General features: G+C 46.6%; 1 protein-coding gene across 1 annotated transcript; it reads left to right on the forward strand.

The window, feature by feature from the left end:
• Nucleotides 1-3,637: 3,637 nt before the first annotated feature.
• On the forward strand, nt 3,638-27,904 carry scyl2 (SCY1 like pseudokinase 2; the record flags this gene model as incomplete). The annotated part of the gene is made up of 19 exons (XM_080537945.1): nt 3,638-3,689; nt 6,146-6,343; nt 10,422-10,579; nt 14,971-15,115; nt 15,925-16,074; nt 16,343-16,564; nt 17,187-17,303; nt 17,613-17,738; nt 18,215-18,391; nt 19,577-19,588; nt 19,895-20,017; nt 21,619-21,732; nt 22,336-22,468; nt 23,797-23,915; nt 24,249-24,349; nt 24,833-24,905; nt 25,468-25,557; nt 25,796-25,915; nt 27,299-27,904. Exons 2-19 carry the CDS (start codon nt 6,167-6,169, stop codon nt 27,902-27,904), a joined length of 2,763 nt encoding a protein of 920 aa, XP_080394071.1. The 5' UTR covers nt 3,638-3,689; nt 6,146-6,166.
• Nucleotides 27,905-27,952: the final 48 nt, after the last annotated feature.

A 27,952-nucleotide genomic window follows, 5' to 3' on the forward strand; every position in this document is an offset into this window, starting at 1 on the left:
AATACAATATAAAGAATACAATCATACATCAAAATGGATGGAATCAATTCAGCCTTTAATTGAAATTAAAATTCCATAACAAACATGACAGGACTAGAAATCTAGAGCCTAATGGAGTTAGTTGTCACTATCGCTGTCACTGTCATTGTCCCCAGACCTTCTTTGTCTCTTCTGAGACGTTCCCTCTGACGGGCAGCTGTCAGTGTGTCTTTTTCCTTTCCTAGACACCCTTGGAGCCTGAGGTGTGTGCTCCCAGTCAGCCACTCTGGCTCCCTCAGGTAGGGGACCTTGGGCTTGGGCTGAGGGCCCTGCAGTGGGTGAGGAGACGTGGAGGCGGCGGCCCACATTTCTGGACCCATCCTGGTTGAAGAAGCCGTCAAGAGGGGGCTGAACGTTTACATTTACATTTACATTTTTGGCATTTAGCAGACGCCTTATTACAAAGCGACTTACAATCAATACATTTGAATACTAAGCATGTGAATCAGCAATCCAGGAAGAGTAATCTAGCTCGGGCCCGGGGCCACTGATAGAAGGAAAAACCTTCTCCCTATCGCCTTCTACCCTTTTTTTTTTACATTTTTTACTGGAGAAACTGAGAAACAGTACAAGGGGGGCAATAGAAGTTCTTAGGGACACAGCAGAGGGGAAAGCGGGTGTCTTTAGGAGACGTAGTGGTGAGGGTCAGAAGATCTCAGGAGGAGCAGTTAAGATGTAACCTGAAGAGATGGGTCTTCAGTCTACGACGGAAGATGGGTAGTGACTCTGCCGTTCTGACAGCCGTGGGGAGCTCATTCCACCAGCGGGGAGCCAGTGTTGTGAAGAGACGTGATCGGGCAGCCGACTGCTGTGTAGAGGAGGTGGGGCCAGTCGGCCAGCCGAGGTGGAGGAGCGGAGTGAGCGGGCAGGGGTTTGGGGGGTTACCATTTCCTTCAGGTAGGCAGGGGCTGTCCCTTTAGCTGCCTGGTATGCAAGCACCAGGGTCTTGAATCTGATGCGAGCTGCTATCGGGAGCCAGTGCAGGGTGCGAAGGAGAGGGATGACATGCGAGTATTTGGGGAGGTTGAATACCAGCCGGGCAGCAGCATTCTGGATGAGCTGCAGAGGTCTAATGGCTGAAGCGGGGAGCCCAGCCAGGAGTACATTGCAGTAATCCAGGCGGGAGATGACCAGTGCCTGGGTCAAGAGTTGCGCTGCCTCTCTGGTAAGGAATGGTTGTATCCTTCTGATGTTGTAGAGGAAGAATCTGCAGGAGCGAGCCGTTGCTGCAATGTTCTCCGCACAGGATAGTCGGTTATCCAGGATCACTCCAAGGTTCTTGGCTGTCAGGGAGGGGGTTACAGTAGAGCTCTCCACTGTGATGGAGAAGTCTTGGAGAGGGCAGGCTTTCCCGGGGATGAAGAGGAGCTCGGTCTTGTTAAGATTGAGCTTGAGATGGTGGTCAGCCATCCAAGTTGAAATGTCAGCGAGACATGCTGAGATACGGGTTGCCACGTGTACATCAGACGGGGGGAAGGACAGGAAGAGTTGAGTGTCGTCTGCGTAGCTGTGGTAGGAGAGCCCATGTGAAGAGATTACCGAGCCAAGAGACTTGGTGTAGAGGGAGAAAAGTAGGGGCCCTAGGACAGAACCCTGGGGTACTCCAGTGGAGAGGGTTCGTGGAGAAGATAGCGATTCTCTCCAGGTCACCTGGTACGCTGGGGCCATCGGTGTCATGCAAGGCCTCGGGATGCAGCCTCAAGACGGGAGATGAGGTCATGCCGCGCTCCAACCCGGTGATCCGGAAGAGTTCTTGGAAAGAAACTCTTGGCCGTTGATCTCGGTTCGCTGCGTTCGGCATGTATATAAGGCAGCTGCACAGCCTAGATGGCTGCTCCACCTCAACATGGGCTCTGTCTCCCTGAGGGTTGTGGGTTCCTCCAGGGCAGGACATGTCTCCCACAGGGTTGCTGCCAGAAGGAACATGTGCAGAGCCATGAAGGTTCCAGGTTCCATTGTGAAGGTTCCAGGTTCCTTCAAGTCCAGGTCCAGAGGAGAGATCATGGGATATGTGAACTACATCCCCCTCTTCCTCCTCCTCCTCCTCAAAGACAATGTCATCAATGTAGTGAACTGAGTCGTTGTCCAGCACCACAGTGTTACCCTCACTGTCCATCACCACAATTGGAAATGAGGCATTGCTCCCCTGGCTTTGCTCCTCTTCATCCTCACTGTCCGATGCCATTATATCTTCTGGTACATAGAATAGAATAGAATAGAATAGACTTTATTGTCCTTGTACAGTTGCCTATACAATTAAATTGTAGTGGTTCTTCTGAAGGTGCAAAAACAGAAAACATATTCACATAATCACAAATATTACACACTAGACAATTAAAAAGCGAAAATGCTATAAAACAAGCTAAGAGACAATGAGGTCCGTGGTGTCAAGTGCAAATAAAGACAACAATCTTAAGAAAATAAAAACAATTATAAAAGCAAGCTAAAAGACATGAGGTCAGTGGCGTTATAATACTATAATAATATTGTAAAAATATATAAATGTATAAATAGGCACATCATAGTCATATTACAAGTTACATGTTAAATGTAGACCCTCTCTGATCTCTCAATCTACAAAGCTACTCTGACTGACTTCATTTCACAAAAGTAATTTCATACTCTGCACATCCTCACGTACTCTGATTTCATACATCCTCACATCAGTTTTCTTCAAATCAGTACTTACCAGAACGATTCAATGAGTCAAGTTGTCCTGGAACATATTATTCCTATTAATTTAGCTGTATCATCAAAAGATATAGATACTGAGGGTAAAAGTTGGTGTGTAGACTGTTGCAGCCAATATGTCACTGATAGTTTTTGTGACAATTAAGGTTTTTTAATTTGAGAGAAAGGTGATATCATAATGTCGGTTTGTGACATCATAATCACTGTTAAATAGATGTTGTTGCAACGCAATGCATCCAGGTATTTTGTCCTCGTGTCATGCCCCCTGACAGTGTAATTTATATTTGTTTTACATTACTCTAATTTACAGCCTACATAATTATGGTTCTATTGCCCCTTTTGCCATTGTCCTATTAAACTATTTTTTCTCATATATTGTTTTTGATGTCCTATGCACCAACCTCACCAAGTCAATTTCCTGTATGTGCAAATATACTACCCAATAAAAATAATTCAGATTATGCTTATAACTTTATTCAGTTCAGTTCAAATACATTTTGCCAAAGAATTGAGACAACTAAAAATGTAACGTTTTAATCCATTCAATTTGTCTGTCAAATTAAAGTAGTGCACTCAATTCAGCCTTAGTTTGTCCAATCAGAGGTCGCCGCTGACACACCGACGAACTAGTTTGTCCAATCAGAGGTCGCCGCTGACACACCGACGAACTAGTTTGTCCAATCAGAGGTCGCCGCTGACACACCGACGAACTAGTTTGTCCAATCAGAGGTCGCCGCTGACACACCGACGAACTAGTCTGTCCAATCAGAGGTCGCCGCTGACACATCGACGAACTAGCGCTCCAGCAGTCGGAAGTGACGGTTCACAGCAACCTCGCTAATCCTGAACGCTGGAAGACATGGAGGCTGTGTACCGCAGCTCTCACTGACGGCTGTTTCACCCTAACTCTAAACTCGACGCATCGGAACCGCAGTACCCCTCGCGTCTTCGTGACACAGGTAAGCGTGGAACAGTTGTTTTAAGACGCAAGTGACGCCAGACCGCGTCTGAATAAACACGTCTACGTAGCATCATGCTATTAGCTAGTCTGCCTAGGGGGGTGCATTCGTAAATTCGCTCTGGAAATCTGAGTAGCACTCGCGGAACGCCTCTTGTCCAATCAAATCACTCGGTCCCCTTTATGACGTCGAACCCAGTGTGCGCTCCGGCGCTCTCAGAACGAATGTGACGAACGCAGCCTAGCCTAGCTGTTAGTTGCTGTTGTTATTTAAACGAGCATCCTGGGGCCCGAACAGGTTCTTCTGGATAGGGTGGTAGATATCATAGCAAACTGAAGAACGGCAATTTTGGAAAACCTATTGAAGTCGTGGCTGTGGTCAGTATATCTGGATATGTGGTAATCATGTTGTATGCGTCATTAGGACAACCCAACACAACACAACCCAACCAACCCATCTCTGTGTCTCTCTGTGTGTCTCTGTGTCTCTCTGTGTCTCTCTGTGTCTCTCTGTGTCTCTCTGTGTCTCTGTGTCTCTCTGTGTCTCTGTCTCTCTCTGTGTCTCTGTCTCTCTCTGTGTCTCTCTGTATCTCTCTCTGTCTCTCTGTGTCTCTGTGTCTCTCTGTGTCTCTGTCTCTCTCTGTGTCTCTGTGTCTCTCTGTGTCTCTCTGTGTCTCTCTGTATCTCTCTCTGTGTCTCTGTGTCTCTCTGTCTCTCTCTCTCTCTCTCTCTGTCTCTCTGTGTCTCTCTGTATCTCTCTCTGTGTCTCTGTGTCTCTCTGTCTGTCTCTCTCTCTCTCTCTCTGTCTCTCTGTGTCTCTCTGTATCTCTCTGTATCTCTCTGTATCTCTCTGTATCTCTCTGTGTCTCTCTGTGTCTCTCTGTGTCCGTCAGTGTCACACGTTCACAGGTGTTCCTCGGCGAAGTGTATCGTGTTTTGCATGCTGTGTATTTCTCAACGATTCGAGTTGTTATTCGTTGCAAACCGTCGATCCACACATCATCACCGACACAGACAGAGAGGTTCACTTGTCTTGTGCCAATATCGACACATATGATTGACATTTGACATTAATATACAGATCACATTTGAAGTGTCTGCGTCAGTGGCAGTTTGTGCCTGTGCATTCATGTATAGGAATGATTATCATCTATGATTTTTTTTAACACTTTTTTTTTGCTCGCTCTGACTGCTAAACTCTGCAAGTTGTCCAAGATTAAGGTGCCTAACCGACAATTATAGAATATGGAGAAAGAAAAAGATTGTGTCCTCCTCATGAATAATATCGTTTGGGACACACTGACTGCGTTGACACTCAAGCCTATATTTTACGTGACGCAAAACAAAATTGTGTGAGTCATCTGTTATCTGTTTTTTTTTCTGTGTGTGTGTTTTAAAATTCAGGGCAGAGAGAGAAAGACAGTCTCTTGTAACAAACAGACAAATAGAGACAGGCTAATTAAGTCATGGTTTATCGACCGGTTTCCTCTCCTCTCTCCCCCCCATTTAAGCCCTTGGCTCTCTGCTTACTCGATTATGGCTCTTGGCAATAGCAGAGGCAGGACTAGGTGTTAAGGAGTCAGTGCAATGACATCATACCACATGGGGCACAGGGGCTTCAGTGACTCAACGAGGTTTATTATTATTCAGATGATGATCAATGGCTTCCTCAGTAGTCGGTTGGTGGTGGGAGCTCACTGTTGAATATGTTAATAGGATATTATGTCGGAGCGTGCGTTCGCTCTCCGCTATTGGGGGGGGGGTGACTTTTATCTTGGTTTGAGGAGCGTGTAGCTTTGGGATATGGCCAAACACTCTGGGTGGTAAAAATGCATACTAATTTGTAGGCTATTCATTCATTTATTGACTGAACTGTCTCTCTCATATACTGCAGTGTGTGTGTGTGTGTGTGTGTGTGTGTGTCTACCTTAACTCCCCTGTGTGTGTGTGTGTGTGTGTGTGTCTACCTTAACTCCTCTGTGTGTGTGTGTGTGTGTGTGTGTGTGTGTGTGTGTGTCTGTCTCTGTGTGTGTGCGTAAGCCTAAGGAAGGCACATACAGCTTGTTCTAGAGAAGGTTGCACCCAGCACTACTGTGTCAGACTGAGCCATGAGAGACCAACGTGTTGATTGAATGCGGAGGTGACGGCAGACCTCATTTGATGTACTGTGCTACTGCCTGTAGCTGTAACACTGCTGTTTGATCACGTGCAAGATCTGTGATTTTGCTCTGGGGACAAACTGTCAGGTGCATCAGAGTGTGGGAAGAGTTGTGTGACTGTGTGTGAGATGTCTGTATGAATTCACTTCACATACTTGTGATAACCCCGTCTCTCTCTCTCTCCCCCTCCCTCTCCCTCTCTCCCTCTCTCTCTCTCTCTCTCTCTCTCTCTCTCTCTCTCTCTCTCTCTCTCTCTCTCTCTCTCTCTCTCTCTCTCTCCCCCTCTCTCTTCCCCCAGGTCAAACGTCAGGCCAGAGTCATGGAGTCCATGCTGAACAAGCTAAAGAGCACCGTCACCAAGGTGACGGCCGACGTCACCAGCGCTGTCATGGGCAACCCGGTGACGCGGGAGTTTGAGGTGGGCCGCCACATCGCCAGCGGGGGGCCCGGCATGTGCTGGAGGATCTACAACGGAACCAAGAAGTCCACCAAACAGGTGGGTGGCAGGCAGCACGGAATCACAATGAGTAGAACTAGGGATGCTCCGATTTATCGGCCACCGATTTAAATCGGCCGATTTCACTCCAAATGACTCGATCGGTGATCGGCAAAAATGGCCGATCGCAAAAAACGATTTTTTTTTCTTTTTTTCCTGGGGAAGACAGATAACTGAACAGAAAACATAGGAGGACGTAACAGTATGTAAACCATGAAGGCCACGTTTATGATGTTTTTTATACAGCCATATCGACTGACTTGGGCTTCAGGCCCTAACTGGGTGATAGGCCAGACTTTTACTATGCCATAAAAATGGGTCTGCGTTTGCTTGGTGCCTAATGGATCAAAACTTTTGTCTAAAAAGCAAAAAATATGTAGGCTATCCAGTCAGTAGGCCTACAGTTATGTATTTAAAAAAAAATCGGTATCGGTTGATCTCCCCCAGGTACATACTTTAACTCTCTCTCTCTCTCTCTCTCTCTCTCTCTCTCTCTCTCTCTCTCTCTCTTCTCTCTCTCTCTCTCTCTCTCTCTCTCTCTCTCTCTCTCTCTCTCTCTCTCTCTCTCTCTCTCTCTCTCCTCCCCCAGGTACACCAGGTAGGGCTGCAACAACGAATCGATAAAATTGCTAAAAATCGATAATGAAATTCGTTGGCGACGAATGCCATTATCGATTCGTCGTTTATTATTATTTTTTTGGGTCGGGTTTTGTTTCCATAACAAACCTACTTCCTGTTGACGCACGCCACGCTGTCTTGCGGCCGGTGTAGGCATCGCGAATCATAGCGAATCATAGCGCTACCTATGGCCGGAAAGGGCAGAACCTATGACCGGAGCTGTCTGCTGTCTGCTGTCAGGACATGCTAGTGAGTTAGCTAGCAGGGTTAGCTCGCTGCTGCCGCTAGCTGACTGTCACTACGCTGCTCGTCCAGCTGTAGTCTGCGTAGCTGTGCTGATAACCAGAGCACTAACTATGTTTCTATAGAGGAGGGTTACACTGACTATGTTTCTTATAGAGGAGGGTTACAGCTAACTTCCTATTGTTTTATTATATAAGTACTGCTGGGCTCAGCCCTTCCATGGTCTCCTGCTCTCCATGCAAATGCGTTAGTGTGAGTTCTGGCGAAGCGTCAGCTAAATGACTGTAATGTAATGCGATAGCCAGTGAGTGTTTGCTCGCATTCATGAATTCAATATTGCATGACAAGTGTATTTAGCTAGCTGGCTAACGTCAGTGGTAGAGCAGAGGTGATAAGCTAAAGGCTAGCTAGTGGTAGCCTACCAAGCTACCCGTGAGTTAGAGTGAGGCACTGACTGTCGCCTAGCCTATTGTATGGAGTGAGAGGACACATTGCATTGTTTTGGAGCATATCTGTTATATAAAAACATTAGTGTCTTGTCTGTAGCCTATATTGCACTTTGGGTTACTGACCTTTACATTAAGCAAAGTTATTACCTAAAACAATGCATGTATTGAGCTAGAGTTCAACTACTTTATTGAAACAATCTACCGCCATAGTCCATGGCCTGTTAAACCTATTTGATGTAGCAACGCCTTTTTTATTTATATTATTTTTTATTTTTTATTAAAACTTATTCATTTTGCACATGTATATGTATAGGCCTGGCTGATTTAGAAAACATAAAATAAAATTTGCAAAAGAAATCTTTTTTAATAATAATAAAAAATAATAAAAAAATATTTGTAAAAAAATTCTTTCCCCCCCGTTTTTTTGTATCCGATTAAGCGATTAATCGAAAAAATAATCGGTTGATTAATCGATTATCAAAATAATCGTTGGTTGCAGCCCTAACACCAGGTACATACTTTAACCCTCTCTCTCTCTCTCTCTCTCTCTCTCCCCCCCCCCCTCTCTCTCTCTCTCTCTCTCTCTCTCTCTCTCTCTCCTCCCCCAGGTACACTAGGGGGAAAGTTAGGGTTATGGTTAAAACCAGTCAGAAAGTGACAAGCGTCTCATATAGGCTACATCTGTGTGTATGAGGCTGATTCCCCTCAACAGTAAATGTGACATCTGCAGTAACTTAACATAACTCCTTTTAGTAAGGGAAACATATGAAAATCTGCGAAGTAAATCGTTACCAAGAAATTTCTTCACCAATGTGTTTCTAAAGGTGTGTAATAACATGTCCTAAAAGGTTGAAATTCAACTCCTGTGGGAAACCTCATAAAAAACTGCTCAAAGTTGGGGTACCGATACCCGATTTTCGAAAATTCGAAAATGCTTAAATTGGACTTGAGTAACTTTTGAGGGGTCAAACTAGGCATTTTTCATGATTCTGAGTTGATTGCAAGCATTTATTTGTCACCAAGAGCACTTCCTGGTGCAACCCCCAAACCCCCCCCCCCATCCCCATTGGTGGTTGGCATTCAAAGTGAGGAAGTTTGGAGGTAACAGGTAACATTAGACAACATTAGACAGCACCAGCAGAGAGGCACTATGATGGGCATGGACACTTAGTCATAGGCCTCACTACATGTGGAACAATAGAACCAGGCTGCTTGAGCTACTCACACAGCCCAGCAGAGAGGCACTATCATGGAGGTCATAGCTCCAGAAGAGGGGTGACTGGTAGACAGCTAGGCCCAGTGAGGGCTCTCCTAATCGGACTGGCAGTGTATCACATATAGCCTGGAGGTCAGAGCTCCAGAAGAGGGGTGACTGGTAGACATCTAGGCCCAGTGAGGTCACTCCTAATCGGACTGGCAGTGTATCACATAGAGCCTGGAGGTCAGAGCTCCAGAAGAGGGGTGACTGGTAGACAGCTAGGCCCAGTGAGGTCACTCCTAATCGGACTGGCAGTGTATCACATAGAGCCTGGAGGTCAGAGCTCCAGAAGAGGGGTGACTGGTAGACAGCTAGGCCCAGTGAGGGCTCTCCTAATCGGACTGGCAGTGTATCACATAGAGCCTGGAGGTCAGAGCTCCAGAAGAGGGGTGACTGGTAGACAGCTAGGCCCAGTGAGAGAACTCCTAATCGGACTGACAGAGTAGCAGTTAGGCCCTGGAGGTCAGAGCTCCAGATGAGGGGTGAATGGTAGACAGCTAGGCCCAGTGAGAGCACTCCTAATCGGACTGACAGAGTAGCAGTTAGGCCCTGGAGCTCATGTGACCTCCAGCATAGGGCCACAGGCCTAGTCACAGCACCCATGGAAGGTGTGTTGTCTCTGGGCTGTGTGTCTAGCTGAACACCTCTGGTAGTCCTTGGTACATCTCATGTTGGTACATCTCTTCCACAATGGGAGGTGAGAGTGAAGCTATTCAGCTCCCTTTTTTTAGGCCTCCATAACAGGTAAGTTACTGCCCAGCAGAGTGTCTCTCTGCTGGGCTGAGTGAGTAGCTGAAGCAGCCTGGTTCTATTGTTCCACATGTAGTGAGGCCTATGACTCTGTTTCCATGCCCATGATAGTGTCTCTCTGCTGGGCTGTGTGAGTAAATGAAGCAGCCTGGTTCTATTGTTCCACATGTAGTGAGGCCTATGACTCTGTTTCCATGCCCATGATAGTACCTCTCTGCTGGGCTGTGTGAGTAGCTCAAGCAGCCTGGTTCTATTGTTCCACATGTAGTGAGGCCTATGACTAAGTGTCCATGCCCATGATAGTGCCTCTCTGCTGGTGCTGTCTAATGTTGTCTAATGTTACCTGTTACCTTTAAACTTCCTCACTTTGAATGCCAACCACCAATGGGGGTGGGGGGGGTTTGGGGGTTGCACCAGGAAGTGCTCTTGGTGACAAATAAATGCCTGCAATCAACTCAGAATCATGAAAAATGCCTAGTTTGACCCCTCAAAAGTTACTCAAGTCCAATTTAAGCATTTTCGAATTTTCGAAAATCGGTTATCGGTACCCCAACTTTGAGCAGTTTTTTATGAGGTTTCCCACAGGAGTTGAATTTCAACCTTTTAGGACATGTTATTACACACCTTTAGAAACACATTGGTGAAGAAATTTCTTGGTAACGATTTACTTCGCAGATTGGTCAAATATCTGGTAAAATGCCCTTACTATTTATGCAGATGATGGTGACTCCGTTGCGGTTGTCTGTCTGTGTGCTTTCAGGAGGTGGCCGTGTTTGTGTTCGATAAGAAGACGGTGGATAAGTACCAGAAGTTTGACAAGGACCAGATCGTCGACTCGCTCAAGAAAGGCGTGCAGCAGCTGACCCGCCTGCGCCACCCCCGCCTGCTCACCGTGCAGCACCCGCTGGAGGAGTCACGGTAGACACACACACACACACACACACACACGGAGGAGTCAAGGTAGACACTAGGGATGGACGGTTTCCAATTATTGAAACCAAAAAACCGTCAAAGACTAAAACCGGGGTTTTCCGGTTAACCGAAAAAAAAAAGGAAAAAAAAGAAAAGAAAAAAAGAGCGACAATTTCAAATAATTGAGCCCTACTGCTACAATACACTCATGTCGAACACCATTAAAACACCGTAAGCACAGTCGCAACACATTTAGGCTACTTAGTTTCACAAATATAAGTGGAAAGGCAGACTTTTGTAAGCTACACCATACATGAAAACACATGAACACTTCACACACCAGCTCCGCTGATCCAGGGTGCACGCCTGCACGGAAGATCATCTCTTGGAACAGCGTCTTCATTGAATGAACTGCTTTCTCAATATCTTGGTTCTTAGACAAAGTTTCAGCTGCTGCTCAATGTATTTAAATATTTGAATACTGCTCAATAATCACTGAAATATTAGACTTAGAATTATGCAGTGAACATACTTAAAGCTTTTCATAAAAACCACATGCCGCGAGACTGACTCGTCCTGAACTGTCGTAAGTCAATCAACAAAGAATGCCCCATCAAAATAAAAGTGCCCATGGTAGAGCTGTCAAAATAGAGCTTTCAAAATAAATGTACTAATACAGATAGAGATAAATACAGAACTACCTTTGCGTCACTAAGTGACCGCGTATCTTCTTAGACATGCGTTCTGTCATCACTTTCAGTAGCGCCTTCACACACAGTGGCGCTGTGCACAAACACTCTTGATCCGTATAGCTCTTGTTTTATTATATTGTGGTTTAGTAAATACTGCACTTGGAGTTACATTCAATGCATGATTTGTGCTATAGAACATAAATACAGTTTGATTGATTGATTGATATTAGGGCTGCAACAACGAATCGATTAAATCGATAATAATCGATAACGAAATTCGTTGGCGACGAATGCCATTATCGATTCGTTTTTTTTTTTTTTTTTTTTTTTTTCTGGTTTTGTTTCCATAACAAACCTACTTCCTGTTGACGCACGCCACGCTGTCTTGCGGTCGGTGTAGGCATCGCGAATCATAGCGAATCATAGCGCTACCTATGGCCGGAAAGGGCAGAACCTATGACCGGAACCGGGAAAATGGGAAAATCCGGTACCTACACCGGCGCGGCGACTACATTTAAATCATGCTACTCAAAAGCCTTGAGAGTGAAGCTGTCTGCTGTCTGCTGTCAGGACATGCTAGTGAGTTAGCTAGCAGGGTTAGCTCGCTGCTGCCGCTAGCTGACTGTCACTACTCTGCTCGTCCAGCTGTAGTCTGCGTAGCTGTGCTGAGAACCAGAGCACTAACTATGTTTCTATAGAGGAGGGTTACACTAACTATGTTTCTATAGAGGAGGGTTACACTAACTATGTTTCTAAAGAGGAGGGTTACACTAACTATGTTTCTATAGAGGAGGGTTACAGCTAACTTCCTATTGTTTTATTATATAAGTCCTGCTGGGCTCAGCCCTTCCATGGTCTCCTGCTCTCCATGCAAATGCGTTAGTGTGAGTTCTGGCGAAGCGTCAGCTAAATGACTGTAATGTAATGCGATAGCCAGTGAGTGTTTGCTCGCATTCATGAATTCAATATTGCATGACAAGTGTATTTAGCTAGCTGGCTAACGTCAGTGGTAGAGCAGAGGTGATAAGCTAAAGGCTAGCTAGTGGTAGCCTACCAAGCTACCCGTGAGTTAGAGTGAGGCACTGACTGTCGCCTAGCCTATTGTATGGAGTGAGAGGACACATTGCATTGTTTTGGAGCATATCTGTTATATAAAAACATTAGTGTCTTGTCTGTAGCCTATATTGCACTTTGGGTTACTGACCTTTACATTAAGCAAAGTTATTACCTAAAACAATGCATGTATTGAGCTAGAGTTCAACTACTTTATTGAAACAATCTACCGCCATAGTCCATGGCCTGTTGTTAAACCTATTTGATGTAGCAAAGCCTTTTTTATTTATATTATTTTTTATTTTTTATTAATACTTATTCATTTTGCACATGTATATGTATAGGCCTGGCTGATTTAGAAAACATAAAATAAAATTTGCAAAATAAATCTTTTTTATTAAAACAAAACAAAAATGAAAAAAAATCTTTTTTTTACATCTTTTCCCCGTGTTTTTTGGTATCCGATTAACCGACTAACCGAAAATAATCGACAGATTAATCGATTATCAAAATAATCGTTAGTTGCAGCCCTAATTGATATCAAATCAAATCACATTTTATTTCTATAGCGCATTTCTCACAAAAGTGACCCAATGCGCTTTACAGAGAGCAGCGAAAATGATCTTATTAAATGTAAGCGAGTAATTGTAAAAAACCTTTCCTATCTACCAATAACTGAAGGCAACTATCTTTCCCATAGAGTGATTCGTTACCCTTAAATATAATCCCAATTAGATATTAATCCTCAGTTATTCTTCACAACTGACCAAACCTCTCACTCATTGCGCGGCAGATTCAGACTGTATCATTGTTATTTTCACACACGACAAACATGTGACATGTTCCAGTTTTATTCTTTGAACAACATAGAATATACAATAGAATATTAAAAAAAAAAAAAAAATCCGGTTTCAGACGGTTTTGATAAAAAACCGTTTCTATTTTTATAAACCCCGGTTTTCGGTATAACCGAAAAACCGTCCATCCCTAGTAGACACCCACCCACACACACACACACACACACACACATGGAGGAGTCAAAGTAGACACACACACACACACAAGGAGGAGTCAAGGTAGACACCCCCCCCCCCCCCCCACACACACACACACACACACACACACACACACATGGAGGAGTCAAAGTAGACACACACACACACACACATGGAGGAGTCAAAGTAGACATACACACACACACACACACACACACACACACACACACGGAGGATTCAAGGTAGACACACACACACACACACACGGAGGATTCAAGGTACACACACACACACACACACACACACACACACACACACACACGGAGGAGTCAAAGTAGACACACACAAACACACACACACACACACACACACACACACACACACACACACACACACACACACACACAGAGGAGTCAAGGTAAACGATTGGAAGCATTAGATCCTACAAACTCAGTTATTTGTATTTATGTGACCATGAAAACTTCTCACTGTGTAACACGGGAGAACAAGAGACACTAAATGTTACAGTGTAAGAGGTGCACCTAACACATCAAAGACCCAGATCCATGATTATCACAGGGTTCAAGACTAAGGTTTAATTGATTTTTTTTTAAAGCTGAATTATAAATGATTATTATAAATGTGCAGAATGTTGCCAAATCTGCGAAGACATTGGTTTCTAAATTCATTTTTAAAAATTACTTTAATGTTACTACGTTCCTAATTGATGCCTTGGTGTAATTACTACAATTAATTATGAAATGGTCTGATGATAAACACTGACACATTAAAAGTTATTAGGGTGATTGTGTGTGTGTGTGTGTTTGTGTGTGTGTGTGTGTGTGTGTGTGTGTAATGTGTGTGTGTGTGTGTGTGTGTGTGTGTACACCCCCCCCCGCACTGCAGCCAAGCATGATCAAAAGCCTTGGGCCCAGCTACGCAGTTTGGGCACTGAATTATACATTCTGCCTGCCAGAGCAAGGCTGGGAGCTCTCTCTCTCTCTCTCTCTCTCTCTCTCTCACCCTCTCTCTCTCTCTCTCTCTCTCTCTCTCTCTCTCTCTCTCTCTCACCCTCTCTCTCTCTATCTCTCTCTCTCTGTCTCTCTCTCTCTCTCTCTCTCTCTCTATCTCTATCTCTATCTCTATCTCTATCTCTATCTCTATCTCTATCTCTATCTCTATCTCTATCTCTATCTCTCTCTCTCTCTCTCTCTCTCTCTCTCTCTCTCTCTCTCTGACATTTTGAACATGATTTGGATCAGTTATTATTTGATGGTACTGACTTGTAATTCCCTCTCCCTCCCTCCTCTCCCTCCTCTCCCTCCTCTCCCTCCCTCTCCCTCCTCTCCCTCCTCTCTCCCTCCTCTCCCTCCTCTCTCTCCTCTCCCACCTCTCCCTCCCTCTCCCTCCTCTCCCTCCTCTCCCTCCTCTCCCTCCTCTCCCTCCCTCTCCCTCCTCTCCCTCCTCTCCCTCCTCTCTCCCTCCTCTCCCTCCTCTCCCTCCTCTCTCTCCTCTCCCACCTCTCCCTCCCTCTCCCTCCTCTCCCTCCTCTCTCTCCTCTCCCTCCTCTCCCTCCTCTCCCTCCTCTCACTCCCTCTCCCTCCTCTCCCTCCTCTCCCTCCTCCTCTCCCTCCCTCCCTCTCCCTCCTCTCCCCAGGGACTGCCTGGCGTTCTGCACAGAGCCGGTGTTCGCCAGCCTCTCCAACGTGCTGGGCCAGTGGGAGAACCTGCCCACCCCCGTGCCCACAGACATCAAAGAGTACAAGCTGTACGACGTGGAGACCAAATATGGCCTGCTGCAGGTAGCACCTGACACTGAACACACCCACCCACCCACACACACACACCCACACACACACACACACACACACACACACACACACACACACACAGACAGACACCCACACCCGTCTTAAACTAACACCGGCATGGAGGAAGTTCGAGGCGCGGCCATTGTGACAGCCTTGTTGTAAAACACTGACAATAAACGTCATCATTCCAATGTGTTGACCTCATGTGACTACTACATTCTTATCTTCGCTTTTGTGTCCAAGCTGCTGTAATTGCTATATTACCAGGCAATGTAACCAGTTCCTCTTAGAGTCTATTAGACTAACACAATTAATCACAGCACCACTCTATTTCCGTTGATTACACTCTGTACAAAGCAGTATAGTTATTAAGAGTCGTGCCTTTTCATAAGAGCGTCTGTATTGCTGCATGGTTTATCAGGAGCTAGAACAGTCCTGTCAAGTACAGCTAGGAACCGGCTGTTATACTGTAAACTGTTTGTTCTTTTGTTTCCCCTCAAGTGTTACAAAACGCCTGGAACGAGTCTCACAGATTCTTTCTTTTTTTTCTCCTTTATTTTGTTTCTACTCCCTCCCTCCTGGCTCTCTCTCTCTCTCTCTCTCCCTGACTTTCTCTCTTTCGCTTTATTTTTCCTGTCTTCTTTCTCCCTCTACTCTCTCTAATATCCCTCTAATCTCTCCATGCCCTCTCCATCCCTCTCTTCCATCTAACCTCCCCGCCTTCCCTCCTCCCTCTTCCTCATCACCTTCCCCCCCCCCCCCCCCCCCCCCCCCTCTCTCTCTCTCTCTCTCTCTCTCAGATCTCGGAGGGCCTGTGCTTCCTCCACAGCGGGGTGAAGATGGTCCATGGGAACCTGAGTCCAGAGAACATCATCCTCAACAAGAGCGGAGCCTGGAAGATCATGGGCTTCGACTTCAGCATCTCCTCCATCAACCCCTCCGATGCTGAGGTAAGACTCTACCACCGGACACACATTTTGTGTGTGTGTGTGTGTGTGTGTGTTCGAATCCGAATCCGTACGTGCGAGTGTATGTTTGAATGCTTCATTTTCTTGTTTGTGTGTCTTGTGTACGTACTTTATGTTGTGTATTGTGCATGCGTGTGCGTGTGCGTGTGTGTGTGTGTGTGTGTGTGTGTGTGTGTGTGTGCATCTGACTGTGTACTGTATCCGTGTGTTAAAAACACATCCATGCTGCCCCCCCCCCCTCCTCCTCCAGCTAAAGTACTCGTGTAAGGAGTGGGAACCCAACCTCCCTCCTCTCTGCCTGCCCAACCCGGAGTACCTGGCCCCGGAGTACATCCTGTCCGTCAGCTGCGACTCAGCCTCGGACATGTACTCGCTGGGAGTGGTCATGCACGCCGTCTTCAACGAGGGCAAGCCCGTGTTGACCGTCAACAAGCACGACATCTTCAAGAGCTTCAGCAGGCAGCTGGACCAGGTGAGAGACACAGACACAGAGAGACACAGACACTGAGAGAGAGAGAGAGAGACAGAGAGACAGAGAGAGAGACACAGACAGAGAGAGACACAGACAGAGAGAGACACAGACAGAGAGAGACACAGACAGAGAGAGACACTGACACAGAGACACACAGACACAGAGAGACACACAGACACAGAGAGACACAGACACTGAGAGAGAGAGAGAGAGAGAGAGAGACAGAGAGACAGAGAGAGAGACACAGACAGAGAGAGACACAGACAGAGAGAGACACAGACAGAGAGAGACACAGACAGAGAGAGACACACAGACACAGAGAGACACACAGACACAGAGAGACACACAGACACAGAGAGACACACAGACACAGAGAGACAGACAGACAGAGAGAGACACAGACACAGAGAGACACAGACACAGAGAGACACAGACACAGAGAGACAGAGACACAGAGACACACAGACACAGAGAGACACAGACACAGAGAGAGACAGAGAGAGAGAGAACCTAAATGGAAGATGGATTTTGAAGCAGAAGTTAACAATAGTACCACTGAACCACAAGTCTATGGAAAGGACACAAGTGGTAAACCCCCCCCTCCCCTCCTCTCTCTCTGCAGCTGAGCAGGCTGAGTCCGGCCATGCTGAACAAGATCCCAGAGGAGGTGCGGGAGCACGTCAAGATGCTGCTCAGCGTCGCGCCCAACGTGCGACCGGACGCCGACCAGATGACCAAGGTCAGGACCGACCGTCTGTGACCCACACGTATGACAGATAACACATCACACCCTCCCTTCTACTCTCAAGGCTAGCACGCTAGGTCTACCTCAGGCCAGGTTGAGGGGCAGTCGAGTTGTTATGTGTTATCTTTGCCAACGTTGGCTGTGTGTGTGTGTGTGTGTGTGTGTGTGTGTGTGTGTGTGTGTGTGTGTCTGGGCTTCGACTTGTTTCACTTATCTTCATAGTCTAGTTTGGTAATCCCTGTGTGTGTGTGTGTGTGTGTGTGTGTGTGTGTGTGCGTGTGCGCGTGTGTGTGTGTTTTCCAGATCCCGTTCTTCGATGACGTGGGGGCGGTGACGCTGCAGTACTTTGACTCCCTGTTCCAGAGGGACAACCTGCAGAAGTCTCAGTTCTACAAAGGCCTGCCCAAGGTGCTGCCCAAGCTGCCCAAGGTGAGAGCCGCGGTCCTCGTCCTCCACACACCAGGGCCTCGTTCAGAACCTCCCCCTAGCCCCAGCTGCTCTCCAACATAGGGTCCTTTTCCACAGACATTAGCGTCGATCTGAGAAAATGTGGTGTTTGAAAAATGTATTTTTTTTGGTGTCATGATGGAGGGTCTACCATCTTGCTTGCACCTATCCACGCATTTCAGATCTACACTGTATTACTGTATAGGAAGAAGGGGCTGAGGGCTGTTACTGGAACAAACCTTAGTGTGTGTGTGTGTGTGTGTGTGTGTGTGTGTGTGTGTGTGTGTGTGTGTGTGTGTGTGTGTGTGTGTGTGTGTGTGTGGTGTTATCAGCACTGTTTTTGTTTGTGTACAATCATACTGTCAGGACGTGCTAACATCCCATCACAAGCCACTCTATGATATCTGACCTTTTGCCTTCTTCCCTCCCTCCTCCTCCTCCTCCTCCTCCCTCCATAGCGTGTGGTGGTGTACCGGATCCTCCCGGCCCTCACCTCAGAGTTCCTGAACCCAGACATGGTGCCGTTTGTGCTGCCCAACGTGCTGCTCATAGCCGAGGAGTGCACCAAGGAGGAGTACGTCAAGCTGATCCTGCCTGACCTCACCCCCGTCTTCAAACAGCAGGAGCCTGTACAGGTACGCCCTGGAGGGGTGGGGGGGGGTAACAAGGCCTTCACTCTCCCTGTCTACCCTCATACACCCAGGGGTAACAAGGCCTTCACTCTCCCTGTCTACCCTCATACACTGTGGGGTAACAAGGCCTTCACTCTCCCTGTCTACCCTCATACACCCAACGGTAACAAGGCCTTCACTCTCCCTGTCTACCCTCATACACCCAACGGTAACAAGGCCTTCACTCTCCCTGTCTACCCTCATACACCCTGGGGTAACAAGGCCTTCACTCTCCCTGTCTACCCTCATAGACCCAGGGGTAACAAGGGCTTCACTCTCTGTCTACCCTCATAGACCCAGGGGTAACAAGGCCTTCACTCTCTCTGTCTACCCTCATACACCCTGGGGTAACAAGGCCTTCACTCTCTCTGTCTACCCTCATACACCCAACGGTAACAAGGCCTTCACTCTCCCTGTCTACCCTCATACACCCAACGGTAACAAGGCCTTCACTCTCCCTGTCTACCCTCATAGACCCAGGGGTAACAAGGCCTTCACTCTCTGTCTACCCTCATACACCCAACGGTAACAAGGCCTTCACTCTCCCTGTCTACCCTCATACACCCAACGGTAACAAGGGCTTCACTCTCTGTCTACCCTCATAGACCCAGGGGTAACAAGGCCTTCACTCTCCCTGTCTACCCTCATAGACCCAGGGGTAACAAGGCCTTCAGTCTCCCTGTCTACCCTCATAGACCCAACGGTAACAAGGCCTTCACTCTCCCTGTCTACCCTCATACACCCAGGGGTAACAAGGGCTTCACTCTCTGTCTACCCTCATACACCCAACGGTAACAAGGCCTTCACTCTCCCTGTCTACCCTCATACACCCAGGGGTAACAAGGCCTTCACTCTCCCTGTCTACCCTCATACACCCTGGGGTAACAAGGCCTTCACTCTCCCTGTCTACCCTCATAGACCCAGCGGTAACAAGGCCTTCACATTCTACCCTCATACACCCTGGGGTAACAAGGCCTTCACTCTCTCTGTCTACCCTCATAGACCCATGGGTAACAAGGGCTTCACTCTCTGTCTCCTGGTGTTTGCTGTGGGGATTGCATGGTTCTATGGTTCTATGACTTGACTAGAGAGAATTCTCTATGCTTTGGGCTTCACCATTTCTTTGTTCTCTTCGTTTCATGCTCTCAGGCTAGTAACATGGTGAGTGGTCTTGTCTAAGCTTTACTAGGTGCTTCAGGCGTGTGTGTGTGTGTGTGTGTGTGTGTGTGTGTGTGTGTGTGTGTGTGTGTGTGTGTGTGTGTTTGCGTTTGTGTGTGTGTGTGTGTGTGTGTGTGTGTTTGCGTTTTTGTGTGTATGTGTGCCTTTAATGGTTAAAAATGCTTTACACTAGCTACTTGACTACTATACTACACTACTCACACATACTCACTACTTACACCCACCCCCCCCTCTCTTAATAGACTCATCATATCCCTCCTCTCTTTTGACCCCTTCTTTGCTCTCTAGATATTGCTGATATTCCTGCAAAAGATGGACCTGTTGCTGACCAAGACCCCAGCGGAGGACATCAAGAACAGCGTGCTGCCCATGGTGTACCGGGCCCTGGAGGCCCCCTCTATACAGATCCAGGTACTGGCTACACAGCACTGGATTATGGGCAGTGTTTCCCCTACCATTGCCTTGGGGGGGCGGGCCGCCCTCCCAACGGAACCCCCCACCCCCCCAAGAAAGAGGAATTATTACGGACGTAGACACCAAACATCTGACAAGCAGGCTAAAATATCCGCGTTTTTTAAACGCACCCAACCCGAATCTGGCGAGTGGCAAGCCCATAGGCTCGTTGGTAACGTTAGTCCGCCGTAGTCTCGCATAGCCAGACCTATCTCCACACTTCGCGCTGTGCCAGCGCTGGAGAATAATACAAGATTTTGCGCAAGTGTGCGCGTGAGACGCGAGAGTTTTTGCCGGCTGTGATGTCTGCAGATTGAAAGTAAGCAAGTTGAAACGTTAGCAAATATAATTGCTGAGTGTTCTGACAGAGAAAGTTGGTTAAAATTGGTCGTTATTATCGTGACTAGAAAGTGTCTGACTATAGTTCCATAGTGTAAATAGTGTCAAAGAACTAGCAAGCTAGCTAGCTCAGAGGTGATGAGATGAGCTAGTCTCCTTGCACACTTGCCAGCTAAAGAGCTAACTGGAGGCACTTTATTATTTTACTTAAAGTAGATATACTATCTTTCTTATTCTGCTAGAGTTGGGCTTCATGGTAATACCATAATTAGTGTTGTTCTGATACCGATACTAGTATCGGCATGGCCACCGATACGCACAAAAATGCTGGTATCGGTATCGGCGAGTACTTTACAAAAACTTTCTTCTTTTTTTTTTTTTTTTTTTTTTTACATTTTTTTTTTTACTTAAGTTTTACAAAAACTTTACGAGTTTTACAAAGGTTTTGAGCAGTGCCAGACTAAGTGTTAGCAATAATTTTACATCGAGGTGAGTATGCGGCTCAAAAAACATGTTTTTTTGTTTTGTTTTTTCAAACGCCGTGGTATCGGATCGGTACTCGGTATCGGCAAGTACTGCACGGTCAGGTATCGGTATCGGTATCGGGATCAAAAAATGGTATCGGAACAACACTAACCATAATGGCATATTTACAGTACATGGACAGTTGATTGAAGCATTGGAAATGTCTGTTTTTTATAGTTGGACTTACGATTTTTTTTCAGGTGAGAGAGTAAAGTCAAAATGACATGATTATCTGACTGGATTGCCCACAGCAATCCAATATTCAATTATAATTATGTTATAAATTGATATGGATCAATTTATGCCTCTTATTAGATTATAAATACTCTGGCTGTTTTGTTTACCTTTTGGTTGACAGCAAAAGGGAGAGAGGAGGGTAGGGAGGGAGAGAAGGAGAGAGAGCAGGATGGTGTCGGCACACCAGAGAGAGAGAGAGAGCGCAAGAACCAGGTGAGAAAGTGGACAGGTAGTCAAGACCACATAAGTAAGTAGCCTTGAGAACCGATGGTTCTGGAGCCTAATGGCCCATAGGGCAGGAGCCTATCTCCTGTTTCCGTAGCGTGAGGCGGCTTAATGTACAAGTACACCCCTGGACATGACGCTGGTATGAGGCAGGGTCTTACCCCTGAGTGATGACATCATGGCCAATGACGTGTCCTCTCCTGTGTTTGCCCCCCCCCCACACACCCCTACAGGAGCTGTGCCTGAACATCATCCCTACGTTCGCCAACCTGATCGACTACCCCTCCATGAAGAACTCTCTCATCCCCCGCATCAAGTCAGCCTGTCTACAGACGTCCTCGCTCGCTGTCAGTCTCTCTCTCCCTCTGTCTGTCTGTCTGTCTGTCTATCGTTCTATCTATCTATCTGTCTATCGTTCTATCTATCTATCATTCTATCTATCTGTCTGTCTATCTATCTATCGTTCTATCTATCATTCTATCTGTCTGTCTGTCTCTGTCTGTCTGTCTTTATCTATCTATCTATCTATCTTTATCTATCTATCTATCTATCTTTATCTATCTATCTTTATCTATCTATCTATCTATCTTTATCTATCTATCTATCTATCTATCTTTATCTATCTTTATCTATCTATCTATCTTTATCTATCTATCTATCTATCCCTCCGTTCTTTCTCTCTGTCTGTCTCCCTTGTTCTTTGTACCCTGTTTCTTGTCCCCTGGTTCATTCAAATTGTTACTCCCCCTCATTCCCTGGACATTATTTGGGGTTGTAACAAGTACAAGTACACTTTCTGGAAACGGGTCTGTTATCATTTTGTTAAGTTGAACTGAAATATGTGACTGTGTCTCTGCTCTGTGTCCTCTATCTGTGTGTGCCTGTGTACGTGTGCCTGTGTGTCTGTGCGCATGCCTGTTCTGTGTGTGCACACACCTGTGTGTGTCCAGGTGCGGGTGAACTCTCTGGTGTGCCTGGGGAAGATCCTGGAGTACCTGGACAAGTGGTTTGTCATCGACGAGATCCTGCCCTTCCTCCAGCAGATCCCCTCCCGAGAACCTGCCGTGCTCATGGGCATCCTAGGTCAGAGAGGGAGCCGGGCCTTTAGTTATTCATGGACCTATCGCTAAGCCACGCCCCAAAATAGAAATTGTCCAATCATATCACAGCAAATGTCACTACAGGCAGAAAACTCAGGACAAACGACTCGCTAATATCTGATGGTGAAAAGCTTCTAGACAAAATCTTCAAAAATCTTTAAAAAACTATTACTTTAAGTAATAATAATAATACATTTATTTTATAAGGCGCCTTTCATGGCACTCAAGGTCGCCGTACAACAACACATTTAAAAACAGTTACAAAATTCAAAAATACAAAATACATAGAAATATACAGTATAAAACATAGCTAGCAGCAGAGCAGCACGGGAACAGTAAATCAACACGGATATGCCTGCGTAAACAGGTGGGTTTTGAGGTGGGTTTTGAATGAGGAGATTGAATCAATGTTCCTGATGTCGGGGGGGAGGGAGTTCCAGAGGCGAGGGGCGGAGCGGCTGAAGGCTCTAAACCCCATGGTGGACAGACGGGCTGGGGGGACGGTCAGGTTGATGGAGGAGGCAGACCTGACCTTGAAAGTATGGAGAAGGATTTTGTAATCGATGCGGTGTTTGATGGGGAGCCAGTGGAGTTGGTGTAGAATGGGGGTGATGTGACTGATGCCAGGGGTTCTGGTGACAATACGGGCAGCAGCGTTCTGGACCAGTTGGATCTTGTGGAGCAGTTTGTGGGGGAGACCAAAGAGAAGGGAGTTACAGTAATCTAGGCGGGAAGTGACGAGGGAGTGGACCAGGATTGCGGCGCTGTTGGGAGTGAGTGAAGGGCGGAGGCGGTTGATATTACGAAGATGGAAGTAAGCAGACCGGATGGTGTTGTTGACGTGGGAGTGGAATGAGAGGGTGCTGTCGAGGACGACACCCAGACTCTTAACCTGGGGGGAGTGGGAAACCAAGGAGTTGTCAATGTTGAGGGTGAAACTGGGGTGCTTGGTGAGTGTGGATTTAGAGCCAATGAGAATTACCTCTGTTTTATTAGTCTATTACTTGCTGTGGTAAATCAGAAATAAGAAATTTGCCAACTCCCGCCATTGTAAGTCATTGAATGTCATTCAGTCACGGTCGGTCAGTCAGTCACTGTCAGTGAAGCGTTGTTTGTTTGTCCGAGTTTTCAAAGGGGGCGTGGCTTAGCTATAGGTCCATTGTAACATTTATGAAACGATTCACACGTTTCTGAATTAACGTATGAATCGATTCTCTGCCTTTTGGCTAAGATCGAAAGTAGAAATAAGAGTTTTGAAGTGTTACATGAATGAACTGACTGTCTGATTGTCGCTGGTTCTGTTCTCCACAGGCATCTATAAGTGCACCTTCACCCATAAGAAGCTGGGCATCCCCAAAGAGCACCTCGCTACCAAGAGTCTGCCTCACCTCGTCTCCCTCAGTATAGACAACAACCTCAACCTCAACCAGGTAGACAGACGCACACACATACACACGCACACACACACACACGCACACACACACACACACACAATCTCCAAGTGTTGAATACAGACACAACCCTGTCTCTCTCTGTTCGCAACTGTGTACACACACACACCTACAAATACACCAACGTACACACACACGCCTAGAATAGATAGGATGCATTTTTGTCTGTCTGTATGTCTCTTTCTGTATGTGTCTGTCTGTCTGTCTGTCTGTCTCTATCTGTGTCTGTCTCTGTCTCTCTCTCTCTATCTCTCTCTCTCTCTCTCACAAGTTAATCTCTCCATTCCCTGGGGGCTCTCTTGTGTGTTTCAGTTTAACTCGTTCATGGCCGTGATCAAAGACATGCTGTGTCGCATGGAGACGGAACACAAGACCAAGCTGGAGCAGCTGCACGCCATGCAGGAGCAGCAGAGGTGTCAATCAACTCACTGTACCGCAGCCTGTCGTCTGAGGAGAGACCCGAACGGGCTCTCTGCTCGCGGCGGTCTTTCCTCTACCCCTCACGTCCTGCTGTGTCCTCACTTCCTTCTCAAAGCACATTGGATGACAATACCCAAAGGGGGAGGTGCCCCTTCGATCTTCTCGTCCAATGTGTTTTGAGAAGCAAGTGAGGAGGGAGGAGTAGTGGAAATATAGGAAGGAATATTGGGGATTCCTTTCACAGTATAACAATGTCAACAGTGATGACCTATGAAAGACAATTATCTATGAAAGAACGAGTATATGTATTGACATTCTTTTGAAGACTGGTTCTTAGCTGTTTTGGTACCCTTTGTAGTGAAATTGTGTATAGCCTATGGGTATGATTGTGTATTTTTGAATAATCACCTTTTGTTCGAAATGTTCTTTAAAGGCAATAACCTTCTATTCTATCCCCTCTTATCTTGCTTCCTCAGGAGCATGAACCCTATCACTAACCCGGGGAACCAATCACAAGACACGAAGAGCACCCCCAGCCCTGGCAACCAGGTGAGAGGTCATTTCCTTGACAACGGGGGAGGGGGGGGAGGGGTGGTCGATTCTCATTCAAGGAGGCACAGCTGAATTTGATGTGACGACGTAAGGCAGGATAATTGCCTTGTAGGGTAACGCTGGCTGTATGTAATGCACACACACGCTGGCGTATTGATGCTGTTGTGCAATTTAATTGATTCTTAATAGATTTAGTCAAACTTAAAAAAAAGCTAAATAAAGATAAAATATATATAGAGCTTAGATCAATTGTCTTCAAAGAGGCCATTTATTAAGCAAAGTTACCCCCAACGATGGGTGGGACTCATATTTATAGAACTGTCCTTGGTCATGAGGTCACTATCTAGGTCACAAATCGTATTATACAAATCTGTGATTACACAAGTTATGGGCGCTGTCCATAGTCAGAATTATTCACTGCGCCACAGATCTTGGCCCATCCCTTACAGGAAGGAAATGGGCCTTCCTTGAGTGCTAGATTCGCCAAAATGTATAGAGACTTATATTTCTCAGTATAAAATGATATAAGACTACATCAATGCTGTCTGTGTGTTTTTAGATGGATGATTTCTTCGGCGCGAGCTCTGGCAGTGCAGGGGTTAACGGGAAAGAGCATGGATCCTCCGCACCGCGTTCCCAACCCAACAGGGTAGGTCAACGCGGTCGTGATGCACAACTGAGAGCAGACATATTACACGCTTGACTGTAAATTATTCCTATCCATATTCAAACCTGGGCAGTGCCTCTTTTGTTGTCTAACTTGGTCATATTTGGACACCTGTCTCTTTTTTTTTTTTTTTTGTCTCCAACACTATCTCCCTCTCCCCTACTCTCTTTCTATCCTCTCCTCTCCTCTCTCTCCTCCTGTCCCTTTTCTCTCGCCGTAGATGTCTCTGACTCTGGAGGAGAAGCAGCGGCTGGCTAAGGAACAAGAGCAGGCCATCAAACTACGAAACCAGCAGCCCCTCGCCCCCCAGAGTATCAAACCAGCTACTCCCACCACACAGGTAACACACACACACACACACACACACACACACACACACACACACACACACACACAGCACTCGAGTTGACGGGGGATGAGGGGGGATGGCATCCCCCCTGAAATAAAAACGGTCAAAATCATCCCCCTTCTAAAACTGCCATCCCCCCTTTCCATCCCTTATGTCATTGTATCAATGAACGTGGTATCACTGCTATTTCAACATTGATTTTTTTCGTATATTGAGTAAAATACTGTGGGCGAGGGAGGGGGGCACGCACACATGCAATGACATTTTTACCAAGTCACTGACACTGAAGTCACTGACGCTGTGGGGATGCTAAAATTGTCCCCATATGATAAAACCATCCACCATCCCCCCTGATTTTTCTTTTATAACTTGAGTACTGCACACACACAATATCCAACCAACCATCCATCCATCCACAACCTGTGACCTGGAGTGAGAATTCTAGAGCGAGAAATCCTTACACCTCGTTCCAAATTATTATGCAAATTATATTTTTCAAAACATTGAGCCCTGGGTGAGGGCGCTGAAGTTCGGGGTGCTGGTGGTGGTCGCCATGCCCGAGGGACGTTTTTTAAATAAAAAACTCAAAATGCACTGTTCCAAATTATTATGCACAACAGAGTTTCAAAACCTTTTATAGGTTGTAAAGAACTAAAAATGGTAATTTGATGAATTTAGGGTTAGGAGGTCATATTAGGAGGTCATATTTACTGAAATCAAAAGCTATTTCAAACAAAAACATCTTAACAGGTCAAGTTACATGTTAACATAAGGACCCCTTCTTTGATATCACCTTCACAATTCTTGCATCCATTGAACTTGTGAGTTTTTGGACAGTTTCTGCTTGAATTTCTTTCCAGGATGCCAGAATAGCCTCCCAGAGCTGCTGTTTTGATGTGAACTGCCTCCCACCCTCATATATATTTTGCTTGAGGATGCTCCAAAGGTTCTCAATAGGGTTGAGGTCAGGGGAAGATGGGGGCCACACCATGAGTTTCTCTCCTTTTATGCCTATAGCAGCAAATGACACAGAGGTATTCTTTGCAACCCTAAATTCATAAAATTACCATTTTTAGTTCTTTACAACCTATAAAATGTTTTGAAACTCTGTTGTGCATAATAATTTGGAACAGTGCATTTTGAGTTTTTTATAAATAAAACAAAATACTGATATCATTGGGAGGTTTGTTCAATAACATTTGAATTATACTCTAACGGTTGATGACTTGAAAATTATACTGATTGTCATTTGCATCGACTATTTAGGAAAATCTGAGAAAAATATAATTTGCATAATAATTTGGAACGAGGTGTATTTCATCTGATCTGTCGTCCATACGTAACCCTAACCCCATTACCTGTTGTGTTTGGCAGGCCAAGGACCTCACCAGCAGCCTGATGAACAACATGACCTCCCTGGGCAGCATGTCCCTCTCGGCCCCCCCCCGGCCCCCCCCCGTCCAGGGGGGCACCATCGCCGGCGGCATCAGCAACGGCTTCAACTCGGCCATGGGCTTCCAGGCTGGGGGGGGGGTGGGCATGGGGGGGATGGGGGGCATGCGTCCCTCGGGCATGGCGACCACCACCAGCACCCCGAACTTCAGCGCCCTCACCCAGGGCTCCTCCGCAGGCCAAGGTGCCAACAAGCCCCCCGACATGTCGGCCCTGGACTCCCTCTTCTCCTCCAACAAGCCCAAAGTCTGCCTCAACCAAATGGCCCAGCCCAAGCCCGCCCCCCCGGCGGGGACCACCGCCGCCACCCCCTGGCTCAATCAGTACGGTTCGGCCCAGCCCACTCAGACTGCCCCGGTCCAGGCCGCCCCCCCCCCAATGGGCATGGGAGGAGGGGTCCCCAGCGGGTTCGGGATGCAGGCGAACCCTTTCTTCAACCCGCAGAACTTCTCCCAGAACACTGCTGCTGCCCCCGGGATGAAACATAGCGCATCTGTCAACAACGACCTGAAAGACTTATTCGGTTAAAAGTCACTTTTACTTTCCCAACCTTCACGGCTCCCTTTTTTTTTTTAA

The sequence above is a fragment of the Nansenia antarctica genome (assembly GCF_963989245.1).
Source record: "Nansenia antarctica genome assembly, chromosome: 8".
Lineage (NCBI taxonomy): Eukaryota > Metazoa > Chordata > Actinopteri > Argentiniformes > Microstomatidae > Nansenia > Nansenia antarctica.